General features: G+C 46.2%; 1 protein-coding gene across 2 annotated transcripts in view; it reads left to right on the forward strand.

Annotated features, from left to right (window-relative positions):
* The first annotated feature begins 4,118 nt into the window (after positions 1 to 4,118).
* Positions 4,119 to 24,734, forward strand: part of LOC147701531 (ferritin heavy chain B-like) — a 177,036-nt gene continuing 156,420 nt past the window's right edge. The window contains exons 1-4 of one of the 2 annotated variants that reach the window (XM_086930209.1): positions 4,119 to 4,372; positions 8,492 to 8,638; positions 9,563 to 9,688; positions 10,558 to 10,896. In XM_086930209.1, coding sequence (XP_086786335.1) covers positions 4,271 to 4,372; positions 8,492 to 8,638; positions 9,563 to 9,688; positions 10,558 to 10,713 — 531 coding nt within the window. In that variant the 5' untranslated portion in view covers positions 4,119 to 4,270 and the 3' untranslated portion in view covers positions 10,714 to 10,896. Of the gene's footprint in view, positions 4,373 to 8,491; positions 8,639 to 9,562; positions 9,689 to 10,557; positions 10,897 to 24,734 lie in introns of those variants that run through there. The other variant, XM_086930208.1, reaches the window with a different exon arrangement.

A 24,734-nucleotide genomic window follows, 5' to 3' on the forward strand; every position in this document is an offset into this window, starting at 1 on the left:
ACCAGAATCACTTACGGACAGTTCCTCCCTCATTTCGAAGAACCTCCGCACTCCTTCTGCAAGCATTTTTTTGTTCGGCCAGCCGGCGGTGAGGTGCCTTTTCACCTCCATCTTCTCCTCGTCCCTATCGTAGGCAGCCTTCCACTCCTGAGCGCTGATCGTTGTCTCATGGTCCTCCATGCTGGCCACCATCTCTTCGCAGTCCTGGGCATCTTCCGGCGCTCTTTCCATGGCCGCAGCCCTGCTGAGGTAATCCGCAACCCTGTTTTGTGTCCCAGGCAGATACTCCACATCATATGTGTAGTCCAGCAGTTTCAAGGTCATCTTTGCAATTCTCGGGGTCGCCGTATCATGCCCCGAGGAAGTTAGAACTTTCACCAGTGGCTTGTGATCTGTCTGGAGTTTAAATCTGGTGCCCCAAATAAACTGGCGAAACTTGTTCATTGCCCAGGTGACCGCCAGCATCTCTTTCTCGATCACACTGTACCTCTGTTCAGTTGGGGACAGTGCCCGGGAGGCGAAGCTGATTGTCTCCGTAGACCCATCTTCTCTCACTTGCGCCAAGACCGCCCCCAAACCTTTGTCGCTCGCATCCGTGGTTACTATGGACTTGCCATCGGGCATGAATCCTTGCAGTGGGATGGCCTGGCTGATGCAATCCTTGACGGTGTCAAATTCTAGTTGGGCTTCCGCATCCCATTCAAATTTGGTCTTTTCCCTAGTTAGTTGCCTCATTTTGTGTGTTCGGGTGGCGAAGTGCCTCACGAATTTACTATAAAACTCAGCCATTCCCAGGAATGACCGCACTTCTTCCTTTGAGCCTGGGGCCTTGGCTTTCTTGATGGCTTCCACATTCTGTACCTTCGGTGTGATCCCATGCGTCCCTATTTCGTGGCCCAAGTACGTCACGGCCTGTGTTCCAATCCGGCACTTGCTCCATTCCGCCGTCATGCCCTTGTCCTGCAGCACCCCGAGGACTCTGTGCAGCTTTTTGTCGTGATCACCTTTGGATGAGCCCATCACCAGGATGTCATCTTGAAAATACTGCACCCCCGATATGTCCTTAAACAATCTGTGCATGAGCTTCTGAAACACAGCCGCAGCGGAAGCTAGGCCAAAGGGCATTCTCCGGAATTGGTAACAACCGAATGGTGTTATGAATGCCGTGTACCTCCTGCTTGCCGGGTGGAGCTCAATCTGGTAGTACGCTGACGTGAGGTCTATTGTAGTGAAATGAGTAACGCCTTTTGTTTTCGCCAACATCTCCTCTATTCTGGGGAGCGGAAACCTCTCCACTATGAGATTTTTATTGAGTTCCCGAAGGTCCACGCAGAGGCGGACCTTGCCGTTGGGTTTCCTGACCACCACCAAGGGCGAGAGCCACTCTGCACTGTCCACCGGCTCAATGATGCCCTGATCCTCCAGTCTCATCAATTCTTGATGTACCAGATCGCTCGTGGAGATGGGTATGTTCCGGACTTTGTGCACTACAGGCACAGCTCCTTCCTTGAGGATCATTTTGTGCACGAATTTGTCCAATTTGCCCACTGTGCCCTCGAAGACTTTCGGGTATGCTGATCTCCAATCTTCATCTCTGTCAAGGGGCCATTCATCTGTCAAAAGAATCTGCTCCTTCCCCCCAGGGTTGAGGATGATGCCCAGGTCTCCTGCGTCTCTCCATCCCAGCACAGATGGGCCTTTTTCCGCCACGTACAGGGTGCACGTGGCCGTCCTTTCTCTGAATTCAAATTCAAAGTCCCGGCATCCCACTAGGGGGATGGCGTTCTCCGTGTATGATATGGGCCTGATGTCCGGAGGCCATAAGTCTGGCCCTACAACTGGAGCGAAATCTTCTTCCCAGATGGACTTTTGCACTATGGTCCAGGGAGATCCTGAGTCCACCGCCACGTGTACTTTCACCCCTCCAATGAGCATGTCCGTGCGGGGTTTGTCACTTCTCTTCCCTGCCACCTCCAGCACTTGGTCCTCGATGCACAACACCAAATCACCATCGTCCACTTCATCTTCCCCGCTCACATCTACGGCTGCTGCTTCTACACACTTGACCGAGGATTTCGACCCTTTCTTCCGACATACCTTTTCGAAATGTCCGGTCAAGCCACAGAACGCACACCTGGCGCGGAAGGCGGGACATCTTTGGTCCTGAGCCGAGTGCGCCGTGCTGCCGCATCTGTAGCACGCGAATTTGCTGCTGGGGCTGGAGCGACTCGTCTGCTTTCCCGCTCCTCTGGTGTCTTTCCGCATCTCTCCGTACCTGCCCTTCGGGTTGCTGGAGTGGGGTGCCTCGTCGATCTTATTAATCATTTGCCTTGGGACACTCTCCCTTTTCGCTGCATCTGCTCCTCGCTTGGACATCTCTGCTTTCTTGACCATCGCCACCACCTCCTTGAGAGAGGTTTCGTTCATTGCCCATAACTTATCTTGAACGGCTCTGCAGGTCGTGTGCATCACGATCTGGTCTTTTATGTATTCGTCTTGGAGAACACCATACCGACACGTGATGGCCAAGCGTCGTAGAGCTGCCACGTAATCATCCACTGATTCACCCACTTCTTGTTTTCTCTGCTGAAAGTTGTAGCGATCTATGGAGACGCATACTGCTGGACGGTAGTGGCTGTCCAGATCATCGATTGCATTCTTGAAGACATCTACCTCTGCTGCATCCCTCTCCTTGGGTACTAGATTCTTGAATACCCTCACCCCTTCTGGGCCTAAGTTGTGGAGCAGCAACCTCTTCTTTCTTGCCGGGGTGTATTCCGCTTCACCTTCGTCTTCCAGGGCTTCTATGTAGTTTAGAAAGTATTCTTTCCAGTCCTCCCATTTTAACTGCGGCTCACCCGGCCTGGGTAGAAATGGTACCGGCGCCATCAAGGCCGAGGCTTGATTTGCCATTCTTGCTTCACCTCTGGGGTTCTCCTCCTGTGCACCCGACTGGTTGAATCCTCCGGATGTCCCCGCACCTCCTGCTGCGTCCCCTTGACTCCTGGGACTACCTGGGGTACTGTCCCTTATGGGCGGCGTGAGGTTATCTTCCTGTGTCTCTACCTCTGACTTGGGTGTGATGCCCTTGGCTGCCAGGGTGCTGGCTAAGAGTTCTGTACTTTGGGCAGCACTGACCTGGTGGTTTGAACTGTTCCCCGGTCTTTCTCGTGATTTCTGCGCTGCTGCCACGCCCTGTGCTCTTGCTGGTTGTTGTCCTGTCCCTCTGGCTGATGTGGGACTGTTAGGGGGGTGTAGATCCAGTTCTGTGTGCACGGTGATGTTCTTGGTGCCAGCCTCGTCGCCAATGTAATGTCTGGTCTTCCCCCTTCAAGTACACACTGGAGCCTGTGTAGTGGTAACAGGTATTTATTGGTATACAAATACAATTCTCCTGAGCCAGGGCGCCGAGCGTCTTGCTATGCCTAGCTCCGGTCGCCAACTGCCCATTCCCGTTTCGCGCCTTCGCTATATCGCGCTTCTGCGCATGCGCGCGCTCCTAACGCTCCGGTCTATGACGTGACGCGTCATCGCGTTCGCGTCATAGACTAGAGCGCACACCACATCTTGTGCTACGAACAGATGGGGGGGCTCATTTGGGGTAATTCACCTCCAGCTGGCTGAGCTGGGAAGTAGCAACCCTTGATACCGCACCCAAATCCTCACCGATCTCGTTTGCACCTGCAGAGATCTGTTTTCCACTCTGCACGGTCTGCTGGGACGAATCTGAACGTTCATCCGACAGAAGAACCACCATATAAGTTCTTCTTCACCATTAGACATGCAATAGGACTGGACTGTCACAGTGATGGTGACAATTTTCATCGCGTGTTTTTGAAAACAGCTGGCTCCAGTTCTGCTGCACTTGCTCCTGTACTGGCAAGATTGAGCCAGATTACTGAAGAGAAGAAACACTTGTCAAGCCACTCCCGAGATATGAGCCGGGATGAGAAGGGAGCATCAGGTGTTCGGGTTTCCAAAACACAAGGATGATGTGCAAGAAAAGTGCTGAGTCACCATGAGAGGCATGACGCGCAGATGAACGAGCGCCTCTTCTTATTGGTGGGTAGCACTGTCAGTCCCCTTCTGTCAACGCCCCTCCGGGTATAAATACAGGCTCTGCGCGACCTCGCTTCAAACCCAGCTCTGAGTTGTGTTCTTGCTTCAACAGTGTTTGAACGGAACGTGGCTCCGAGTCCAGCGCTCTCCTGAAAACTTTATCCATCCTCCACCTACATCTATCGCCAACAACCCCACCATCAGCAACGCCATGGAGTCCCAGGTGCGCCAGAACTACAACCGCGAGTGCGAGGCGGCCATCAACCGCATGATCAACACCGAGCTGTACGCCTCCTACGTCTACCTGTCCATGGTGAGTACAGGCGCCGTCTGTCCGTCTCTACTCCCCGTAGTGAGTAGTACATACTGTCTGTCCTTATTAACCATTATGGCTGCAAGCTCTGTCCTTCCTCTCCGTAGTGAGTGCAAGTTCTGTCATTCCTGCACACTCAACATCTAGCTATACACCCTCTATTTATACCTGTCCATGGCTGGACACAAGTCCTAACAAACGGAAGGGGGTAGGGGGGGGGGGGGGGCTAACAAGGTTAGGCAGAATGCAAGTGAAATAATGATGCGTGCCATCACAGCGCATGATGTCACGACATGTGACATCACAGGAAGTAACCTCACTGGAAGTGACATCACAAGAAGTGACGTCAGATATTAAGACCCCACACATATGTTTAGCAGGTATATCATGAGTACATTTAAGCGCATTATGAAACCTAACAAATGAGATATGGAGTTGGGGTTGTATCAAAAAAAGGTGGCTCAATCCAGACACAAAATCTGGGCCACAACTAATACATAATTTTTTTAAAGTCCTGCCACAAAGAAATTGGCAACAAGGAGAAGCATCGTAGTAGATTTGTTAATCTTAATTGGTTACAAAGTCTACAATTTTAAATATTTGATTGGGATAAGGCATCTGCTGCGAAGGTGCCCAGAAAATCTCAGGATTAGTAATAATGGTGAGATAACTCTGGTGGTTAATGCACTTGCTGGAAAAATCTGTGTTTTGTAAAGTAGCCCATTTGAATCAAAGTAGTAGAGAGGGTAAATGTGTCTCCTCCAAAGAACATCAACTTACACCCAGATGACAGATTTTCATTTTATGTAGATAGTAAAGTGGGTTACTGCTTTTAACACTAGGATCCTTTTGTTACCTGCAGTTCATACATTGTAATCCTAAAAGACCATGGTGAGGTATGAGGGACATGTGACTCCTACACCTTGTAGCCCTCCCTGTCTCATGTAAATCATTGTGTACATTGATTTACACATGTACATGATTTATTGTCAATGTATATATTACGTAAAGGGCTTTGACACACTCCATTGAGTTGCATAGCGCTATAAAAGAAATACAATAGTGCTTTTGAAATTGTTATTTGTGTAAATACTGGGACAGACCAACACACCTGACATTCTTACAGTGCATGTATCTATTATATACAGGGACTGAACAAAGGCAAAAGCTGCCTCTCTTAAGGACTCGTGAAGAGATAACAAACTGTGTGCCCCTGTGGCATTTACATTTAGGTGTGAGGTTCCAGGCCCCCTCCAGTCAGGATATTCAAACAAAAGGAGGCCTGATGGTCCCTCAACTTCAGCCCAGCTGGAGGTGAAAAAAAAAAGCTCCCTCGCTGCCTGCACATTGCTGCTGGGAATGCAAAGCAGGCAACGTCCAGGCGCTGCTGAATGTGGCCCGGTGTCTGAAAATTACACCGGAACAAGATCAGCATATTTCTGTGGGGCCCAACTTCTTGTCAGGGGGGATGGCGCCCACCCTATGAAAAGAGTGGGTGGACGCTGTGTTCCTGCATGTACCCGCGACTTGTGCCCTGGTCCATGGTGAGTACAGGCGCTGTCTGTCCTTCTCCATAGTAAGTGCAAGCTGTTAGGTAGTGCATTTGTAGCCCTACGACTGTCGCTTGTGCGGCCGGTAGGTGCTGTCACCTGTTTCAGATTGCCAGAATGGCACCCACCTTCAGTGGGTATCTCTACACTGGAGGCAGGGCTTTAAGTGGACTGGGTCTCACTGGTGCTGAGCACCGGCAGTGTTTTTTTAAAAGGGCCTCAAAACGGGTCTCTATCGAGCTCTGTTTTGTGCCCTGGCTGGCACAGGCGGTCCGTTTTTGTTTTCCGGACTGTAGTGACCGCAGGCACATCATGTGCATGTGCTGACACCGCTCACTTCTCACTAGAGGAGAAGTTACGAAATGATGTCTTGCCGGGTGAGAAAAAGGGAAATCTTCTGAAGCGAGTCCTTATCTCTCTGGATTTCCCTTCTCTTTTATGAAATTCAGGTGCAGAAAACATTGTTGTGGTGTCACCAAGTGGAAGCTTTTTCAATACTATTATATACAAGTCATAGTTGCTGCTTATTTATCTTATGCAACCAACAAACATTGACAAAGACAATGGTCCTGACTTGTAGTAGTATCATATATGTGGAGTCAATGACAGAAACAGCAAAATACAAGTCCGGCTGCACACTATGGTAAGCACAGATTTTTAGCTTGTGTGTTTTAAGCCACGCCATTAATTACATTGGCACCACCCCTTTGAGAGACACCCCAGTTTTTTCATCCCACTTAAAGACTTGACTGGGGCAGGCCCGGACTGGCCGTAGCTGGCACCGGGCAATCTCCCGTTGCGCCGCACGGGTGGGGGCGGTTTTGGGCCCCAGGGGGCTGTTTTTGTCGGCAGAAACCCGGCCCTGGCAAAGAGCTCGGCAGCACCCCCAAACCCCTGCGGGGGAAAGGGGGGGCCAAGCACTTTGCCAGGGCCGGTTTTAGTTCCCAGTCCGGCCCTGGACTGGGTTTCATGTAGCTTTGGGTGGGGGGTGCTTAGACCACCCACAGCTCCTGTGTAAATGACATTGGTGGGATGTGTGCACTGAAGTGACTTGTTGGCACAGGCAGGAGTGCATTGGTTGTGTTTCGTGCTGCTGTTGGCTGACTTTGAGAAGAGTGCCTAGATTAGATCTGCACCTCGCATAGGAACCTTGCAAACTTAACCCCTTCCCTGTGGCGGCTATTCCGTCGCAGCGCTAAGGGGGTAAGGCGGCCGCGTGGCGGTCCCGTGCTCGTGACGGAACTGCTCCGTCACGGCCCGTGGGTGGGCTGTGCTTGTGATGGAACGGTTCCGTCACGGCCCAGCTCGCTCAATAGAACGCACCGCGCAGGCGCGAAATCAGCGCCACGCAGGCGCGGCGAGCGGGCCGTGACGGAATTGTTCCATCACCAGCACAGCCCACCCCACCCTAAGCTCGTGACGGAACGGTTCCGTCACGAGCATGGGAGGGGTTAATTGCTCTGACCGTGTAGGGGGGAAGTAGGGTTTGCAACAATGACAAAAGGATAAAAACTTTAGATATGTGGTAGTAATCAAAACTCCCCTTGGGGTCAAGCTCGAGACAATCTAGGCCCAGTGGAGTAATTACTGCATCCCTGGGCAGGAGCAGCTACTTCATTGTTACAGTTTAAATCTATAGTTCTAGTTTTACTTTTCTCTCTCCTCCTCCCACCGCACCCCCACTGCCTTAATTACGTTTCTGCAAGTCCATGTCAGCCTTGTACTTCGTGCTTCGTCCATGGAGAGAGGAGGATGTAGCTTTGGAGGGCTCTAGGTCCGTCCCTCTGTGTCTGCTGTGCCACAGTCGGAGAGGAAAGGCCTCTGGTGTGCTTACACTGCATCCGGGGTGTGCAGGAAGCAGATCTGCCGTCCTGCCCCGCCTCCTTTATGGTTTGGGACAGCACTCCCATCACTGTCTGCTTGTACCTCCCTCCCTGTGATAGCGCCAGAAAGAAGTGGTATGATTACACCTTCAGAATATATTACAATTTTTGAAAAACTGAAATCCATGCTTAAAACTCTGGGGGCAATTGAGTTGCCTGAAATATATGGCGAGGCACCAAATAGAATTCTTTTAAGCCCTCCCCAAAGTCTGAGAAGGAATACAGTTGTAGATCAAAGGGCAGATTAGGGTCGGAATGCAAAGCCATTAATTTAGGCCATCTTTAGGTGCAATATACACTTTAGAGACTTGGATTATGAGCATAGCAAGTGCTAAAGAAAATGCTCTTGTATGGACTTTCTGTGAAACTTTAAAAGAGTAGCCACAGTGAATGCACTGAAGATCCCCATAGGACTCCGCCTCACAATGATGCAACTTTTACACTCCTGGTTTTCATTTGTTTTAAATGTTTCAAGGGCACAAGTCCAGTGAATTCAAATGGACTGAACCAATAGGAGGAGCGATAAGAGTTTATTTTACTTAAACAAAAATAGGAGATATTGACCCTGAGGAATGAAACATGTTCCAGGTTTCAAGGACACTGCCTTGAGACTGCCACCCTCTGACCATTCACTCAATCGATGCTGTGATTGGCTACTGACATTCTCTATGATTTTCTGTCTTCAGTCCTACTTCTTTGACCGTGACGATGTGGCCCTGAGCCACGTGGCCAAGTACTTCAAGGAGCAGAGCCATGAGGAGCGCGAGCACGCCGAGAAGTTCATGAAATACCAGAACAAGCGAGGGGGGCGTGTGGTTCTGCAGGATGTCAAGGTGAGTGTATAGGAGGACTGCATTAGCATACAAAATCATTGCTCATTCTCTCAAATTACATCCAACTGTAAACCTAGTTCTGGGCTTCAGCAATACATCTATCGCTATCTGGTATGGATCCAAAATACTGAGTGGCCACAATATTGTGACCAATATATTGACAGTTAAGTTTGTATAGATTGGCTATAGTATGTAAGTGTTTCTTGAAGATACAAATAGCTCCCATGTACCTGGATGTGGAGTTAAGAATAGTAAATGTATAGTTACCTATTAGCAGTTACCACCTTAATATTTTTTTTTTTTGGTGTTTTGGTCACGATATTGTGGCCACTGATATTCGATATTCGATATTCTATGGTTTGGACTACAACTCCGCCATTCCGTTCCTTAAACCTAATCATTAATCGAATTCTAATTTTACCCCGATGCTAACCCCCGACCCTAGTACAACTTATGCTTAACCTTGATAGAAACCTTTGTGTTGAACCTAAATCTAACTTTAATCTTCATGTTAATTCTAAACCTATAGCTGATCTTAACTAATATCCCAAACATAATCTTCACTCTTTACCTTAACAACAACAAAAATAGTCAATTTACTTCAAAATAAAATAGACTTCCGTCTATTAATTCTTCAATGTGGTGCATTCTTTTTATTGCTTTCTTTTATTGTCCTAATATAATCCCAATTGCACTTTGTACCTGCACAAAAGGAATCTACCTGAGCCAAGAGATCCAGAGCGATCTGCCTAGTCACAGGAGTGTCTTCTGATTGTGCCTTTTTGGGATCTTCCATCACCTCTTGTGCTAATCCTGTTTCCCTAACTAGTCCTCACCTGAATCCCTCCTAACCATTTCCTCTGTGTGCTGAGTCACAGCTTGTGGGCAACCAAGCTAAACTAACTCACTCTACAACTTTTACAGAAACCGGACCGGGACGAGTGGATCAACACCCTGGAAGCCATGCAGGCGGCCCTGCAGCTGGAGAAGACCGTCAACCAGGCCCTGCTGGACCTGCACAAGGTGGCCACCGATAAAGTTGACCCCCACGTAAGTATCCATGCTTTTCATTAGGACTATGGTATTGGTTAGTGTGTGAGTGAAGCAATGCACTTCTCACCCCTCCTCCCACCTCCCCCCCCCCACTGAGCACTGCATTGTCGTCGGGAGACCTGAAGACCCTTCAAAGCACTTCCCAGGGCCAGCTTCCTTCCACCCTACTCTTCTGACTCCGTCACATGCTAGACCCTGAAAAGTAGGCACCATTTCCTCGTAGCTTGGTCTAGGAACCATTTACTGCTTATTGCTGTCAGGTTCTTTCTCCCAGTAAGACACCACACAAAAGGCCTTATATAGTATATGCCATTGCGCCAATGCCAGGGCTGCTGCACCAGTAAGGGAGACACTTAATAATTCACTCAAAGGCCAGAAAAATGTATGAGCAAGGAGATGAGCAATGTCCAGTTACCTCACTCAATCTGTCGCAACCTGAAAATGTCTTATGTAATACACGTCAATGACAGACCAGTCTTTTGTTTCCAGCAAACTAATAAGCTCCATCTTTTTCAATGCAGCCAATCCAAGAGACTCTATGCGATGTAAGCTTTAGCATTGTCGCGTAAAAACTAAACTTCATAGGCTTACAGGCTCCCTCCCTCCCCACCCCACAAAAGTCATTGCAGTGGTCGGTTGTCCACAGTACTAGTGGGCTGCTCTGTTTAAAGAAGCTTGTAGGCTAGTTACTTATTTATAAGCTCACTGACTCGTCCCCTACCCTTAATCAATTCTTTCCTACATTGGAATTTCAACGCCAGTCCTCTTCTTTTCCTTCCGGGTCACTCTGCCATACTTTCAGCAATGTGTTTTCAAACTCTTCCTGTTTCTTTAGTCATTCACCCTGGTTTTGTCTCTTTTCACAGCTGTGTGACTTCCTGGAGTCTGAGTACCTGGAGGAACAGGTGAAGGCCATCAAAGAACTTGGCGATTACATCACCAACCTGAAGCGCCTGGGCGTGCCCCAGAATGGCATGGGCGAGTACCTGTTTGACAAGCACACCCTGGGGGAGAGCAGCTAAGCCTCCAAGAGGGAATACCAGCCTGCTGCACCCACTCCCACTGAACCTGCATTCTTCCATTGTTTACATGACTGTGACATCGGAAGGCGTGTGTGGGACAGGGTTCTTCTGTATGTATCCAAGCTACCTGCAGCAGCTGTGCCTGTCAACATGTTTCAAGAAATAAAGGTTTTCAGCATCTTACTCGTTGTGATGGCTTCATTCATTAACGGGGGAGAGCAACAGGTTATAGTGTGTTATTTGTAAGGGACATGAGTGCTCAAGGCATTGGTAGATGATGTGAGTCTAGGGCCTTCACACAGAACCTGTGAGGTCCTTCTACAGGATGCAGCGGGCGTGTAAGAGTCCCGGGCCTTAGACAGAGGAGAATTAATGGTGTCAGATCTGAAAATAGGGGACAGGCATCGATATAGAAGCATGTAAAGGTATAGGGCATAAGTCCCACACATAGTCATAGAGGGTGCGAGAGTCCCATGCCTGGATAAAAATGGAGAGTCGCAAGCTTCAGTACAGAAGGTGTGCATGTTTACGGCCCGGGGGATGAGACGGGGAGGGTCCCTGGGCTGTATGCAGAGGCTGAGCTTTCAAGGGCTGTGTGCAGGGGCTCTATTGTGCCACGCCTTATTGCTGATAGTGAAAGGGTGCCAGCCCCGGACACTGAGGGACATATTTACAAAGGGATTAAGCCACCAGAACGTCACTGTTTAACAATTTCCGGTGGTGCAATGCTCTGCAACATATTTACAAAGTGGCGTTAAGCCACTTTTTGTGATTACCGCCTCTTAGTAGTATGTAATATGTTACCCTTTCACACAGTTTTCTGTGTGAAAGGGGCTTGTAATGGGTGTTGCAGTGTGTGTTCCACCGCAACACCCATTGCTTTTTGACTCTGCCTTAGATTTATAAGGATCAGAAAATCTGGGGCACCGCCAAAAACGAACGCAATGCGAGAGCAGGCATTAGAATGGCACAAGGAGGAGAAATACTTGTATTTCTGCTCGTTTTTGCTTTTTCTATGTGTGCTGCATCCTGCAACACACATAGATAGAGCAAAATATGCAGGAAGGTGTCCCTGTAGAATGCAGCACACATAGAAGTAGCAAATCACCATTATTGATTGTTTGTGTGCATAAACAATCATTCTCTGCAACACAGGCGCATTTACACTATGGGACAAGGGTGACTGTGTTGGTGCTAGGCAGCTATTTTTAGCTCCAGCGCTAGGGAAAACATAGGGGTGTGCCGTATTGTTGTAAATATGGCAAATCCCTGCATTTTAGATATGGCAGACCGCAGCGCTACGAAAGGCTCTGCTATTTCCTTATAAATACGCCCCTTAGTGTGAAGGCCAAAGACCTTAATGCAGAACTTCAGAGGTCCGAGGTCCAAGCTCCACAGCACAGGAATGAGAAATACACCTTCTGGGTAAGGAGGGTGTGAATCAATTCATTTCCACGTGCCTGTGAACCCTCCAAAGAAACATTCTATTTCTTCATGCCTTTTTTTTAAGTTCAAGTTTATTGAACCCAAATACAAAGATAAGTACAACAGGAAAGCATCATATAAGATAGTATAAATATAAATATAAATATAAAAGCATACATTAAAGATGCACAAATAAAGAATCAATAAACAATAATGTCTGAGCGAAAAAAGGGGGAGGGAAAGGGAAATAATAAATTGAAGAAATGCAGAAACAATTTTCAAAAAATCCACATTGTAAATAAAGATGTAGGTGTAAAAAGAACTATAAAAATAGAGGAAAGAATGATATTGTACAGAATGCTAAGAGAGAGAGAATAGAGAATAATCATGGCGGTTTACGAACTTCATCAGGTTTGTTAGCTTGTGTATTAGTGGAGGGATGTGAGGAAGAGAGAGTGGACAGATATGAAGTAAGAGGGATCCATAGTAAATCTCTCTTAATTGCCAGGGAAATAGGGGTGACGTAATTTGTATCTAGTCTATGATGAAAACATATGGCATTCCACCAGGCTGAATAAGTAACTTTTGATGAATCTTTCCAGTTGGAGGTTATCAAGTGTAATGCTATAGCTATCAGAAGGTCAATTGGTTTAAAATGGGACGGGGATTGAGCCCATGAGGAAGACAGGAAACCTAAGAAAACATTTGGAAGTGAGAAGGGGACTTTTGTGTTAAAAATAACGTTAATACGAGACCAAATAGATTTCCAGAAAATAGATATGTTTAGACATAGAAAAAGCATGTGTAGTAATTCGGCATTAGAGGATGAGCAAGACCAACATGCAGATGAAAGGTCTGGGGAAAAGGAAGTCAGTCTTGCAGGGGAGTATAGTAAGCGTTGGTAAATAAAATAAAGGGTTTGGGTGGTGTTAGCTGCCCTTGAGGTTTTATGAATTTTTAATCCAGAGTTTGTCCCAAAGGGAAACTGACCAGGAAGAGGACAAATCCTGCTCCCAAACAAAGTCAGTCTTTGTCTTGAGCCGTTCTGTAGGAGATAAAAGACATTTGTATATACTAGAATTAGAAGAAGCCATATTCAGAAGAGAAAAAAATAGTGGAGCATGAAGGAGGAAGAATAGGAGAAGGAGGTAATGATTGAAGATAATGCTGCAGGGCAGGGAGCAGAAGATCATATTGTTTTTTTACAAGAATTAGGAAGATGAAAAAGAGATTGCAGATCGGAAAAGGATGAAGGTCTATTTGCATGCAGAAGTTGAGAGATCCATAGTAAACCCCTAGATCTCCATGATTTCCAATAAAAGGTCCGGTTTTTAATACGTAGTAATTTGTTGTGCCAAATAGGCTGTTGAGACAGCGAGATTAAAGAAGGATAAGAAGATGGTAGATGGGGAGTTAAAAGTTGACCATTATGAGCAATAACCGAAGATTGCAAAAAAGAAGAGTTGGCAGAAAGTGCAAGAGTTTCAGGTAAATCAAAAGGGGAAACAAAGTATTTTTCAATGGATAGCCATACTGGAGGATGGGATGGGAGTTCAATAGACAACCACCTGGAAGCTTGCTTAAGAGAGAAAGCAAGGTGATAAGATTTAAAATCAGGAAACTTGAGACCTCCATTCATTTTTTCTTTCTTAAGACTTGATAAGGCTATCTGAGGAGGTTTATTTTTCCACTGAAATTTCAGCAGGATCGAATCTATTCGTTTAAAATAATAACTTGGGATACGAACAGGTATCATAGAAAGAGAATATAGAATTATAGGGGCTAACATCATTTTAATAGAGTCTAATCTGCCCCACCATGAAAGAAAAAGGGGATGCCATCTGGTAATTAACTCAGTCAATTTCTTGGTAATGTATTCAAAATTGAATTTTAAAGTGTCAGAAATATTAATGGAGAACCATAAACCTAGATATTTTAGTTTAATTGGTTGCCAGGAAAAGCCTGTTTGATCAAAGTAGCGGGGGAGACATAGAACGTTGAGGGGTAAAACCTCACGTTTGTCTCTACTGAGGCAATAACCCGAGATTTGCGAGAAAAGATCAACTTGTTGAAGAAAGGAAGGGAGAGAAATATCTGGATGAGAACAGTATAATAGGATATCGTCACCATAGCCAGACAGTTTAACATGGTCTGAACCAAGCTGAAACCCAGTAATTTGGGTATCTTGTCTTATTTTTGTGAGAAAGGTTTCCTTTGCCACTATAAACAACAAGGGGGACTGGGGACAGCCTTGACAAACACCTCTGGAAAAAGAAAAGTAATCTGAGATTTTACCATTGGCAAAAATAGAAGCCCTAGGGCCAAAATACAGCAAGGAAATAAGTGAGATTAATTTGGGGGGAAAGCCTATCCATTTGAGAGCGTGAAACATAAAATCCCAACCAATCCTATCAAAGGCTTTCTCTGCGCCAAGGGTAATGGCCGCCAGGGGATAATGTAAGGATGATGCTTTCCTAAGAACAAAACTCTAGAATTGTCAGAGGATAATCGTCCTTTGACAAAACCAGATTGCTCTGGGCCAATAAGTTCGGGTAAAATGGGATCAATACGCAGTGCGCGTATTTTTGCAAAAATCCTGTTATCTATATTTACAAGAGAAATCGGGTGGTAGTTTTTGCAAACGAGGCATCTTTATTATCTTTGGGAATTAGACAGACCATAGCCTCTTGAAAAGTACCTTGGGAAGAACCATTCGTGATGAAAAAATTAAAGAGAGAAAGGATGTGAGGAAGGAGAAGCTGTGAAAAATGAGCATAAAATTCTATGGTAAATCTGTCGGGGCCAGGGGCCTTACCTCGTTTTAAGATTGAAACAGCAGGAGAGAGCTCTTTCAAAGTTATATCCACTTCAAGTGAGTCAAAATTAACTTGGGCGAAGAAGGAGAAGTAAGAGTTTGAAAGTAAGAGGATATGTCAGACTTAAGCGGTTGTTATTCAGGAGTAAAGAGATTTTTATAGAAAGAGACAAATTCTTGTAGGACATCATCATCTTTAAAAAGAGAATCACCATTAGAATTTTTTATGGATGTAATCCTAGTTCTGTCACGGCGGGATTTTAGGTAGTTGGCCAAGAGCTTTCCCATTTTGTTCTGACCTCCATAATATTGTGCGCTACTTTTCAAGAGATAAGAAACTGCAGCATCAGTGGATTATTTATTAAAAGTGACTTTAGCAGACATGCAGGGCCATATGTAGGTGGCCAAATACCGATAGGTAACACCGAAAAAGAGTCATTTTCGGTGTTACCGACATTTATTTAGCCATGTGAGATGTACGTAATACCGAATTGATTCGATAATAACGAATCGGTAAAAAATGAATTCACCGACTTGACATTACCGAAACAATGAATACCGAATCGGTATAAACGAATCGGTAAAAACCCCATAAATGCTATGTAGCAAACCTCGGTAATACCGAATTTGACCAAAATCGGTAATAACGAATCGGTATTTAGCACGTTTCAGGAGCATGTGTTAATCAGGAGCAGTGCATATAAACAGACCCAAAATGCATCAGTGTGAACACAATGGCAGGCCTCTACCTCATTGCAAGGCGGCTACGACTGAGAGCAGCAGGAATGAGGATCTGGAGACGTGAAGAGCGGGTGTACAGATTACGCATCACTTTGTTCCAATTGACAGACCCAGAAATACATGAGAGATACAGATTGCACCCAGACACCATCCTGGAGCTAATACGGGACCTTAAACCCTATCTGGAGCATCAGACACCAAGGGCCCACGCAATCCCCACCCATGTCCAGGTACTTTGCTGCCTGCACCTCCTTGCATCAGGAAGTTTCCAGGGTGTGATAACAGCAGTGGGTGGAGTGTCACAGAGCTGTCTATCCCATTTCTTCAACACCTTCCTGGACGCCATGATGGACAGAATGGAACATTACATTTCCTTCCCCAGTACACAGGCGGAGCTGCAGAGAACCAAGCTGGAGTTCTATCAACTTGCCCATTTCCCCCACGTGATCGGCTGCATTGATGGGACCCATATTCCCATCTGCCCACCTGCAGCAAGTGAATACATTTACAGAAACCGCAAATCCATCCACTCAATCAATGTGCAGGTGATCTGCAATGCCAAATACATTATAACAGACATCGTGGCAAAATACCCCGGGAGTAGCCACGGCGCTTACATCTTCAAGAACAGTGGCATACATACACGTCTGCTTGCTGGTGAATTTGCCGACGGATACATACTAGGTAAGTAAATGTTACACACCCTGATGTAAACCCTGGCACAAGCTGTTGGTCACACCAATCAATGCCACTTACTTCTGTTCATAGGTGACAGCGCATATGCCCTCCGGCCGTATCTACTCACACCATATCTGAACCCAACCACCCGAAGGGAGAGGAGATACAATGTGGCACATAGGAGCACATGCAACGTGGTGGAGCGCACTTTTGGTTTGCTCAAAAGCAGATTCCGTTGCCTCCACAAAACAGGAGGTGCACGTCTGTACAGCCCCATCAAATGTTGCAAGATAATTGCTACGTGTGCAATGCTACACAATCTGGCCACTAAAAAAGGAACATCAGTGGAACTAACTGAGTCAGAGGACGAGGACGAGGACAACCCTCAGCCAGATCTCAGCACAGCTGGTGCTGCTATTGAACATGATGGGAGACAAGACGGGCAGAGATTACGTCAAACTATTTCTGAGTGAGTAACGACACAGAGCCATTTCAAATTACATGTAGAGGTGTTTATTTGGCACACCTCCAGCATTGCGAGCATTGTCCAATTGGACATGGGTTACATCACCCATCACATGCATGTAGACAGCCATTGTCCTTCACTTCTTGCGTCCCCATGCTGCACATGCACGTTCCCCATCGACACTGTCTTGTGAGTTGGACTGTTCCTGTGCTGGGATGTTTCGTCCACTACGCCTCCTGCACTCAGTGGGTGAGGGTGTAATGCTACCACGGCTGGTAGCCTCCTCACTGTCCCCCCCCCTTCCATATTGGACGCCTTGGCATTCTGCATGAGCTCTAGCACTGAGGTCATGGACACCATACCCCTGGCCGCATCCCTGCTGCAATGCGCCATCTCCTCCTGCATGGCGATGGACCGGCGACACATCAGTGATGTCGTAGTGGCCAGCCGGTTCACCGACTTGGTATAGTCCTGGAGTCTCAGTCTCTCCCGGCGCCTGCCAACACGGTCCTGCTCCAGCTGGCTGCAGAGGTTGTCCACCGAGGTAGCTACCCTCTCCATCCCTGCACACAAATTCTCCCCCATGGCACTGATGCCCTTCTCCATCTTGTGCATATGTCTGTTTATGTTTGCCACCTCCCTGTGAATTGACTTCATCTCCCTCCATTGCAGGCGCTGGACCTTCAGCATGTTGCCTTCCAGTCCAGCAAACACACTGTCACCCTGCTCAGATGCCACTGGACTGTCCGGCCTTGCCCTGCGGCGTCGTGATGAGATGTGGGCGCCCTCGGATGCAGAACCAGCCCGCTCCCTGTTGGATCTATCTCCGATAGGACTTTGTTCGCCCTGTCTGCCCTCCTCCTCCGACTCCTCCATCTGCTGGAGGGTGATGACGGCATGCCTCCTGCCTGACTGTGGTGGTGGTGGTGGTGGTGGTGTTGGTGAACGTCGCAGTGGTGACTGAGTTAGAGGGGATGGCGGCCCTCCCTGGCGCTGTGGTGATGGCTGTGGTGGAGGATCGGCTGGCTGCGATGGCGCAGAGCTGGTGTTCCCTGCAGGCATGCTGTCTTCATCATGTTGCCTCCCCTCTGGCCTGGCTGACCTGCCTCTGCTGCCCTCAGCTGCACTGCGAGATGACTCGCCTGTAATGACACAAATGTAAATATACTCAATGCTCTGTCTGCAATGGCATTACATTAAACTACATGCCTACAGTGCACAGTGGTTGTCCTGACCTATCCAACTCTTTTACCATGCTATTGTGTTTGCTGCCCTGACAGTCCTGATCATGACTTCCCACTGACTACATCACCCAGAATGCATTGCAGGTAACCAGTAAGACATGGTGTGGAGTGGGAGCACTTTTACCACTATGGGGGTTGGGGTTGGGGAGGGGGTAGCGCAGCATGCTGGGCATGCTTCTTACCTTGTTTTCTAGCTGCTCTGGCCGAGCTGTCTGCGTCTCCCACGCCACTCACACTCTCCGGCTGGATGGTGGACTCCACCATCTGTTCCAGTGGTGTTGGTACTGGGGCTTGATTTTTTCCTCCTCCAGTTTTGCCTGCCAGCCTCTGTCTCTCTGCCATCCTCAGTTTTGCTGTTTTTCTGAGGTCGTACCACCTCTTTCTGATGTCCTCTATGGTGCGCAGGGTCACACCTATGGCATTGATCTTGTCCCGAATGCCACTCCAGATTTGCCTCTTCTGTGCCTCTGGCACTTGGTGGGACTGGGCTCCAAACAGCTTGTGGTACTCTTGGCTGACCTGACATCCTGGATCAGGATCTCAAGCTCCTTGTCGCTGAACTTGAGTTTTCTTTTTCTATCACCTCCCTCCTTCTCCCTGTCCTGGCTTGCCATTTCAATGCTTGTTCTGTACTTTTTCTGCCTTGATTGTGGCTGTGTTGCTGCTGGCTCCTCAGCTCTCCTGCCTGCCTGCCTGCCTCACAGTGAGCTCCAGGCCCTGTGCACCTGGCTGGGTGTGGCAACTTCCTGTTTGGGAAGTAATTGGGTGTACCAGGATTGGGTGATTCACCAAAACGCTATTTTTTGAATTACCGAATCGGTATTCCCGAATTCGGTAATGGATTCGGTAACACCGATTCGGTAATAGCCTTTCGGAATTTTTTTTATTACCGATTTGTTCAGATTCGGTATTTAATACCGAATTGCAACGAATCGGTAATGTTTAACGAATTTTTACCTACATCACGTTTACCTAATTCTTAATACCGATTCGGTAAAATTCGGTATTAAGGATTCGGTATTCGCAATTTACCTACATATGGCCCGAGGTCTTTTAAAGAAGAGTCAGTAAATGAATGGTAATAGGCATATTTCAATTGTTTAATTTTTGTAAGAAGTTGGGTAGATTGTTTTTCAAAATTCTTTTTCTTCTGAGAAACAAAATAGATTATGAAGCCTCGTGCAGTCGCCTTAAAGAATCCCAGATCATGGTAGGAGAAGAGTCGGGAACCGTATTAGTAGCAAAAAAGTCAGCAGCAAAAGAACTGAATTGGCTGGAGAACTTAGGGTCAGCAAGAAGGGAGGTATTGAAACGCCACCTGCCAGAGGATGTGGAATAGGGAACTATATCAAAATCAACGACGACCGGGGCGTGGTCAGAGATTAGGATAGAGCCTATGTCTGAGTGAAGAACATGTTGGGTAAGGGATTTGCTAAAAAAGAGATAGCCAATACAGGATTGTGTTTTGTGTGGAGGGGAGAAATAACTGTACTCCTGAAGATCTGGGTGACAAAGTCTCCAAACTAAGGATTTACGTCGAATGGTAGAGGTGAATTGGGAATGCATTTTAGAGTGCACAAATTTAACTGAGGAGCGTCTATCTAAGATGGGATCATAAATTTGATTGCAATCGCCGGCAAAAATAATATATTCATCATCAATAGTAAGTAATTTGTCTGAAACAAGTACCCAAAAATTGTTATCAACAGTAACTGAAGCGTAAACATTAAACACTACGATTGGTACATTATCTATTAGTAACTTGATAATTACCCAACGACCATTTGAATCAATTTCCTGATGAACAAGAGAAACATTAAACTTTTTGTGACACAGAATCACAACTCCATTCTTTTTGCCTAAAGCTGGAGAAGAAAATACATTGCCTACCCAAAATCTTTTCAATTTAGAGGTTTCAGAATCAGATAAATGGGTCTCCTGTAACATGGCAATATCTGTTTTTAACCTAGCTAAATGAGATAATACTTGTTGTCTCTTAATAGGGTTATTTAGACCTTTAACATTCCATGTAGTGACTCTGAATGTTTCTGAGATGAAATAACATTGATAAGCAATAAGCATACAGTGTAATGAACAAATCTAATAGAAAAACTAAGCAATTTAAAAAAGAGAATAAAAATAGGAGTAACAATACAATAAAGAAGATACAGAAGAGAAGAGGTAAAAGGAGAAGACCTCGTAGAAAAAATGGATAAGAAGAAGATAGGAGAGAAGGAAATAAAAGGATGAAAAGGGGTAGAGAAAAGGCTGAAAAAAGAGGGAAAGAGGGGAGCGGTAAAGGAAAAATGATAGAGCAAAAGGGAAAAAATTAAAAGAATAATAAGAACTTACATAAGTTCCAGATCATACAAAGGGTGGAGGGATGGGAGGCCACACGGAGCAATGACGCCATCCAAACTCACCAGGGAAACAGGGAGGAAAACAGCACCAACGAACTGCTGATAACATGGGAAAAGGGAGGAGGGCTGGACGAAACAACCTGTTAAAAAGAAAAAGCGAGGTTGAACAAGTAATATAAGAACAATAAAGTTAAAAAAGAGAAACATGTTTAGAAAAGGGTAGAACAACCCCAGAGGGAAAACTGGAAGAGCATAAGAACAAGTTATAGAGAATCGTAATCACATTAATACCAGCGATGAAATTCAGAAAGAAAAGTCTGATATCTACATCAAAAGCAAGGTGAAGCATATGCAAATAGCAAAAAATCAATAAGAACAAAAAGTGACTAATTGGAAGTCGATGCGGATGAAGTATCCATGGAGTCAGTCTGGAAGGAATAGAGGAAACTCTTGAGTTTTAGTGGATCTTCATAAGTGGTAGTCTTATTGTTGATGGTCACTTTAAATAGACAAGGGTGAAAGAGGCCGTATCTTGCACCAATCAAACGTAACTGAGGTCTCAGTGCCAAGAATTCCTTTCGTCGGTCAGCTGTTGGTTTAGCGTAATCCTGGGCGAGAAATAACGTATTTCCTGACCAAGTAATTTTGTTCAAAGCCCTGGCAGCAGCCAGAATTGTTAATAAGTCAGTATATTCCAGGAAATACAATATCATTCCTCTTGGCTTGCTCGTGGAGGAGAAAGAGGCCCTGTGTGATAAGGAGCCCAATCTATGAGCTCTTTGAATGTTCAAGTTGGTGTTTTCCTGGAGTTTGAGAAGTTTGGGAAGGAAGGACTTGAAGAAAGAGATCGAATCTGACCCTTCTGTTCCCTCCGGCAAACCATATATTTGGAGATTGTTACGCCGGTTCCTGTTTTCCAAATTCTCAATCTGTTTGTGAAGGTGGGAAACTTGAGAACATAAGGAGTAGATCTTAGAAGTAGAAGAACTTAAGGATTCAACTGTATGTTCCAGAGTAGTGACGCGACTTTCCACACATGACCACTTATTAGAAAGTTCCTGAAGCGTAGAAGTAGTTTCTTAGAAGGTGGTAGTAGTTTCCTCAACAAATGGACGTAAGGCCCAAATTTCTTCTAGTAATAGGTCCAGAGTAACTGAAGAAGTTTGTGCAGGAGGAGAAGGAGGGTCCTTCTTTAGCCGTTTGGTTGTTGCTTTAGTGCCAGGCGGAGTCGGAGCATTCGCTGTAGATGACATATTTTTGGGCGAAGAGGAGACTGGATCCTCCATAGCTAAACACTGAAATCTTGAGCTGGTGTGAATTAGGAATTTACGTGAAGTATTTTTTAAATGAAGCACCTCTTTAAGTTGCTTACCCATATGCAAGATAGAAGATAGGATAGGAGACTGATTATGGAAATTTAACCAGATTAAAGGTGCATAAGGTAACCTTACAATGTGATAGTATATCATATAAATAAATAAAGGCATCAAATGTACCTAATGTTCACAACAATGCAAGTAAGGGAGTGCAAGTAAGTAAACATACATGAATCAGTTAAACATGAAGAGATACTGGCAAAGGGTAGCATGAGGGAAATACATCACAAGAAATATGTTGCAGCAAGAGATATGGCTGTTATAGGTGAACTAGGCATTAGGTAATAAAGCATACTGCAAAGGTTGGTTCAGCATGAGAAAACAAGCAGAGCAACTTCATAAAACAATTGGAGAAAAAGGTGAGAGTCTCTCCATCAGATAACCTACAGTCCTTGCTTATCTCCGTAGATGAGAACGCCTTATCCGTAAAGAGTATCAATGCCTATATTCATAATTGCTTGTAAATATGCGCAGTCAAAATTCGAAGTTGATCAAGCGCTACAGTGAGATATCAGTTGTTTCCTCAAAAAAGGATGTCAAGCATACCGGACATGCAGCGTCATATTTTCCTTGTGTAATAAATTCCTTGGTGGTCAGAGAATCAATAACCAATAACTGAAAATTGAAAGAAGGCAATAAGTTCCGCCAGTCAGCACTGAGAAGCTGTTTATGAGAGTAAACTTGAAATTTATTGAACAGCGTGTTTCAAAAAATGTTAAAAATCCAGTAGTTATTACCAGGAAAAGTCATTATTGAAGAGCCTGTGGACATAGAATGAGGCACTGAAAATAGAGGGAAAAATATAGCTAGGAAAAAGGTAATAAGTTCTGTGAGAGACTCTGCCCAAAACTGAATTCCCAAAATGGTGGCCAAAAGTGTTGTAGAATCACCATTTAGTTAGGAGATTAGCGCTTCCCAGTGCCAGAATCCACACATTCGCCGTTAGAGAGAGATTTTGAGGAGCTAGGAGAACACAGCGTAAAAGGAAAGAAGCACAGTGAGGAAGAAGCCGCTTCGCGACCGGCGTCACAAAATGGCAGCCGGGCAAAACACAGAGACGCGTCTGGAGTAAAGATAAGGCAAGTAATCTACCTCGGCTCGGTAGATAGTCGGAAAGAGCTGCAAAATGCTCACAGCATGTTCAGAATATATGTCCTCCAATTTAAGCTCCACCAGCGAGGGTTAGACGCAGTGTTGGTCCGTGTCCGCTTCCGTTCGCCTCAAAGAGCTACGGACGAACCGCCATCTCTGTCGGGAATTAGCAACGCCCCCCATTCTTCATGCCTTTAAACTAACTCCTTATCTAATTACACGAAATTAGATGGTCCATGACGCTCTATAAAGAAATAATCTTTTATTCCGATTCATGCGGCGCAAGTTAGGTGAGATATAAGTAGTGTGCAGAAGTGTCTGCACGGGCTGTAGGTGGGTGTTGGTTGTGTTCTCAGGCCAATTATTAAGGCCCCAAAGTTTGAATTGGGAGTCAGCTGGTGAACACAGGCTGTCCCATTTGACCCCTCTTTGCTCCACGCCATGATCCTTACTGTCTATCTACCTATTCTCGCCAATGGTTTTTATCCATGCTTACACTATTCATGTCGCTGTTTTTCTATCTTTCTCTTCCCCCCCGCAGTCTATCCCTTTAGCCGTACTCATAGGCCTTCATCCTCAGATGAGTGTGGCCCCACCACCTGCCCCTCAAAGTGCACCCTGAATGAGTAGGCTGTTGACACTACTGGTAGCAGAGTGTGGTGTAGTGATTCTCAAATAGTTGCACTCACCCTTAAAGTGCTGAATGTAAATGTAAATTGATACTTGTATAGCGCACTACTCACCCGCAAGGGTCTCAAGGCGCTTGTACGAATACCGCTGTGGAACCCATCCTGGCTTTCCCTGTGAGGCGTCCACTCCTGGGCACCCCCAAGGTGGAGGCCAGGCATCCTTAGCGTTGTGGGGGCCGTTGTGGAGATTAAACAAGCTATTGCCCAGAGTTGCAGAGTGGGACTCCATGATTGAAATAGGCACCGAGGCGAGAATTATCGGGTCTGTGGAATTTTGAGCCCAAGACCCGCCGAGGCGGGGAATTTAACCCTGGTCCCGCGCTATACCTCTGCATCAGGGTCTGCCGCTCTAACCATTGAGCCACACTTCTCCTGTAGGATAAGGCGCAAACCCCTTGTGGAACCTGAAAGGCGCCATCACTTTGTTCGTAGAGGAGTGACCATACAGGTGACGACTTGTCACAGTGGGGAGATGGTGGGCACTCTAGTGGCAGTAAAGCATGAGTTACGTGCACAAGTGAGGGTAACAAGAGTAGGGGGCAATGGACAGGGCATGCTCTGCTGCAGATGAACCTGCGTGCACCACACAGACCGGAGAGGCTGGAAACACTGGGCTTTCACAGTAATCAGCTGTTCTAGCAGCTGTCCAAGGGTCCAGAAAAAGTCTCAAACAATACCTTCCCTGAGAAGGGCGCCATTCAAACCGTTTTCAACAAAGAGAAGGTCTAACCACTGGAAGATTATCAAATTAGTCTTTGGGGCAAGATTCTGTTATTATTATTATTATATTTAAGTTTATAGAGCGCACAGCTACCCGGAGGTTTCCCTGCGCTAGGAACCGGAAGAGGGGAGTGTACCAGCAGAATAGTGACTCAGGATAAGCAATGCCTATTGGTTAAATAGCCATGTTTTCACATCCTTGCAGAACTTAAGGTAACTAGGTTTAGTGCGCAGGGAAAGAGGAAGAGAATTCCAAAGGGAGGGGGCCAAAAAAGCAAAAGAGCGGCCACCCATTCTGGCCCTCTTGATCCTAGGGACCTGAAACCTGTGCTGGTTGGACGATCGGAGGGTGCGAGAGGGGCAGTATTGATGAACTAAGGTTCTAAGATAATGTGGGGCCCTACCTGCGTTGATT

The sequence above is a fragment of the Lissotriton vulgaris genome, chromosome 7 (assembly GCF_964263255.1).
Source record: "Lissotriton vulgaris chromosome 7, aLisVul1.2, whole genome shotgun sequence".
Classification (NCBI taxonomy): domain Eukaryota; kingdom Metazoa; phylum Chordata; class Amphibia; order Caudata; family Salamandridae; genus Lissotriton; species Lissotriton vulgaris.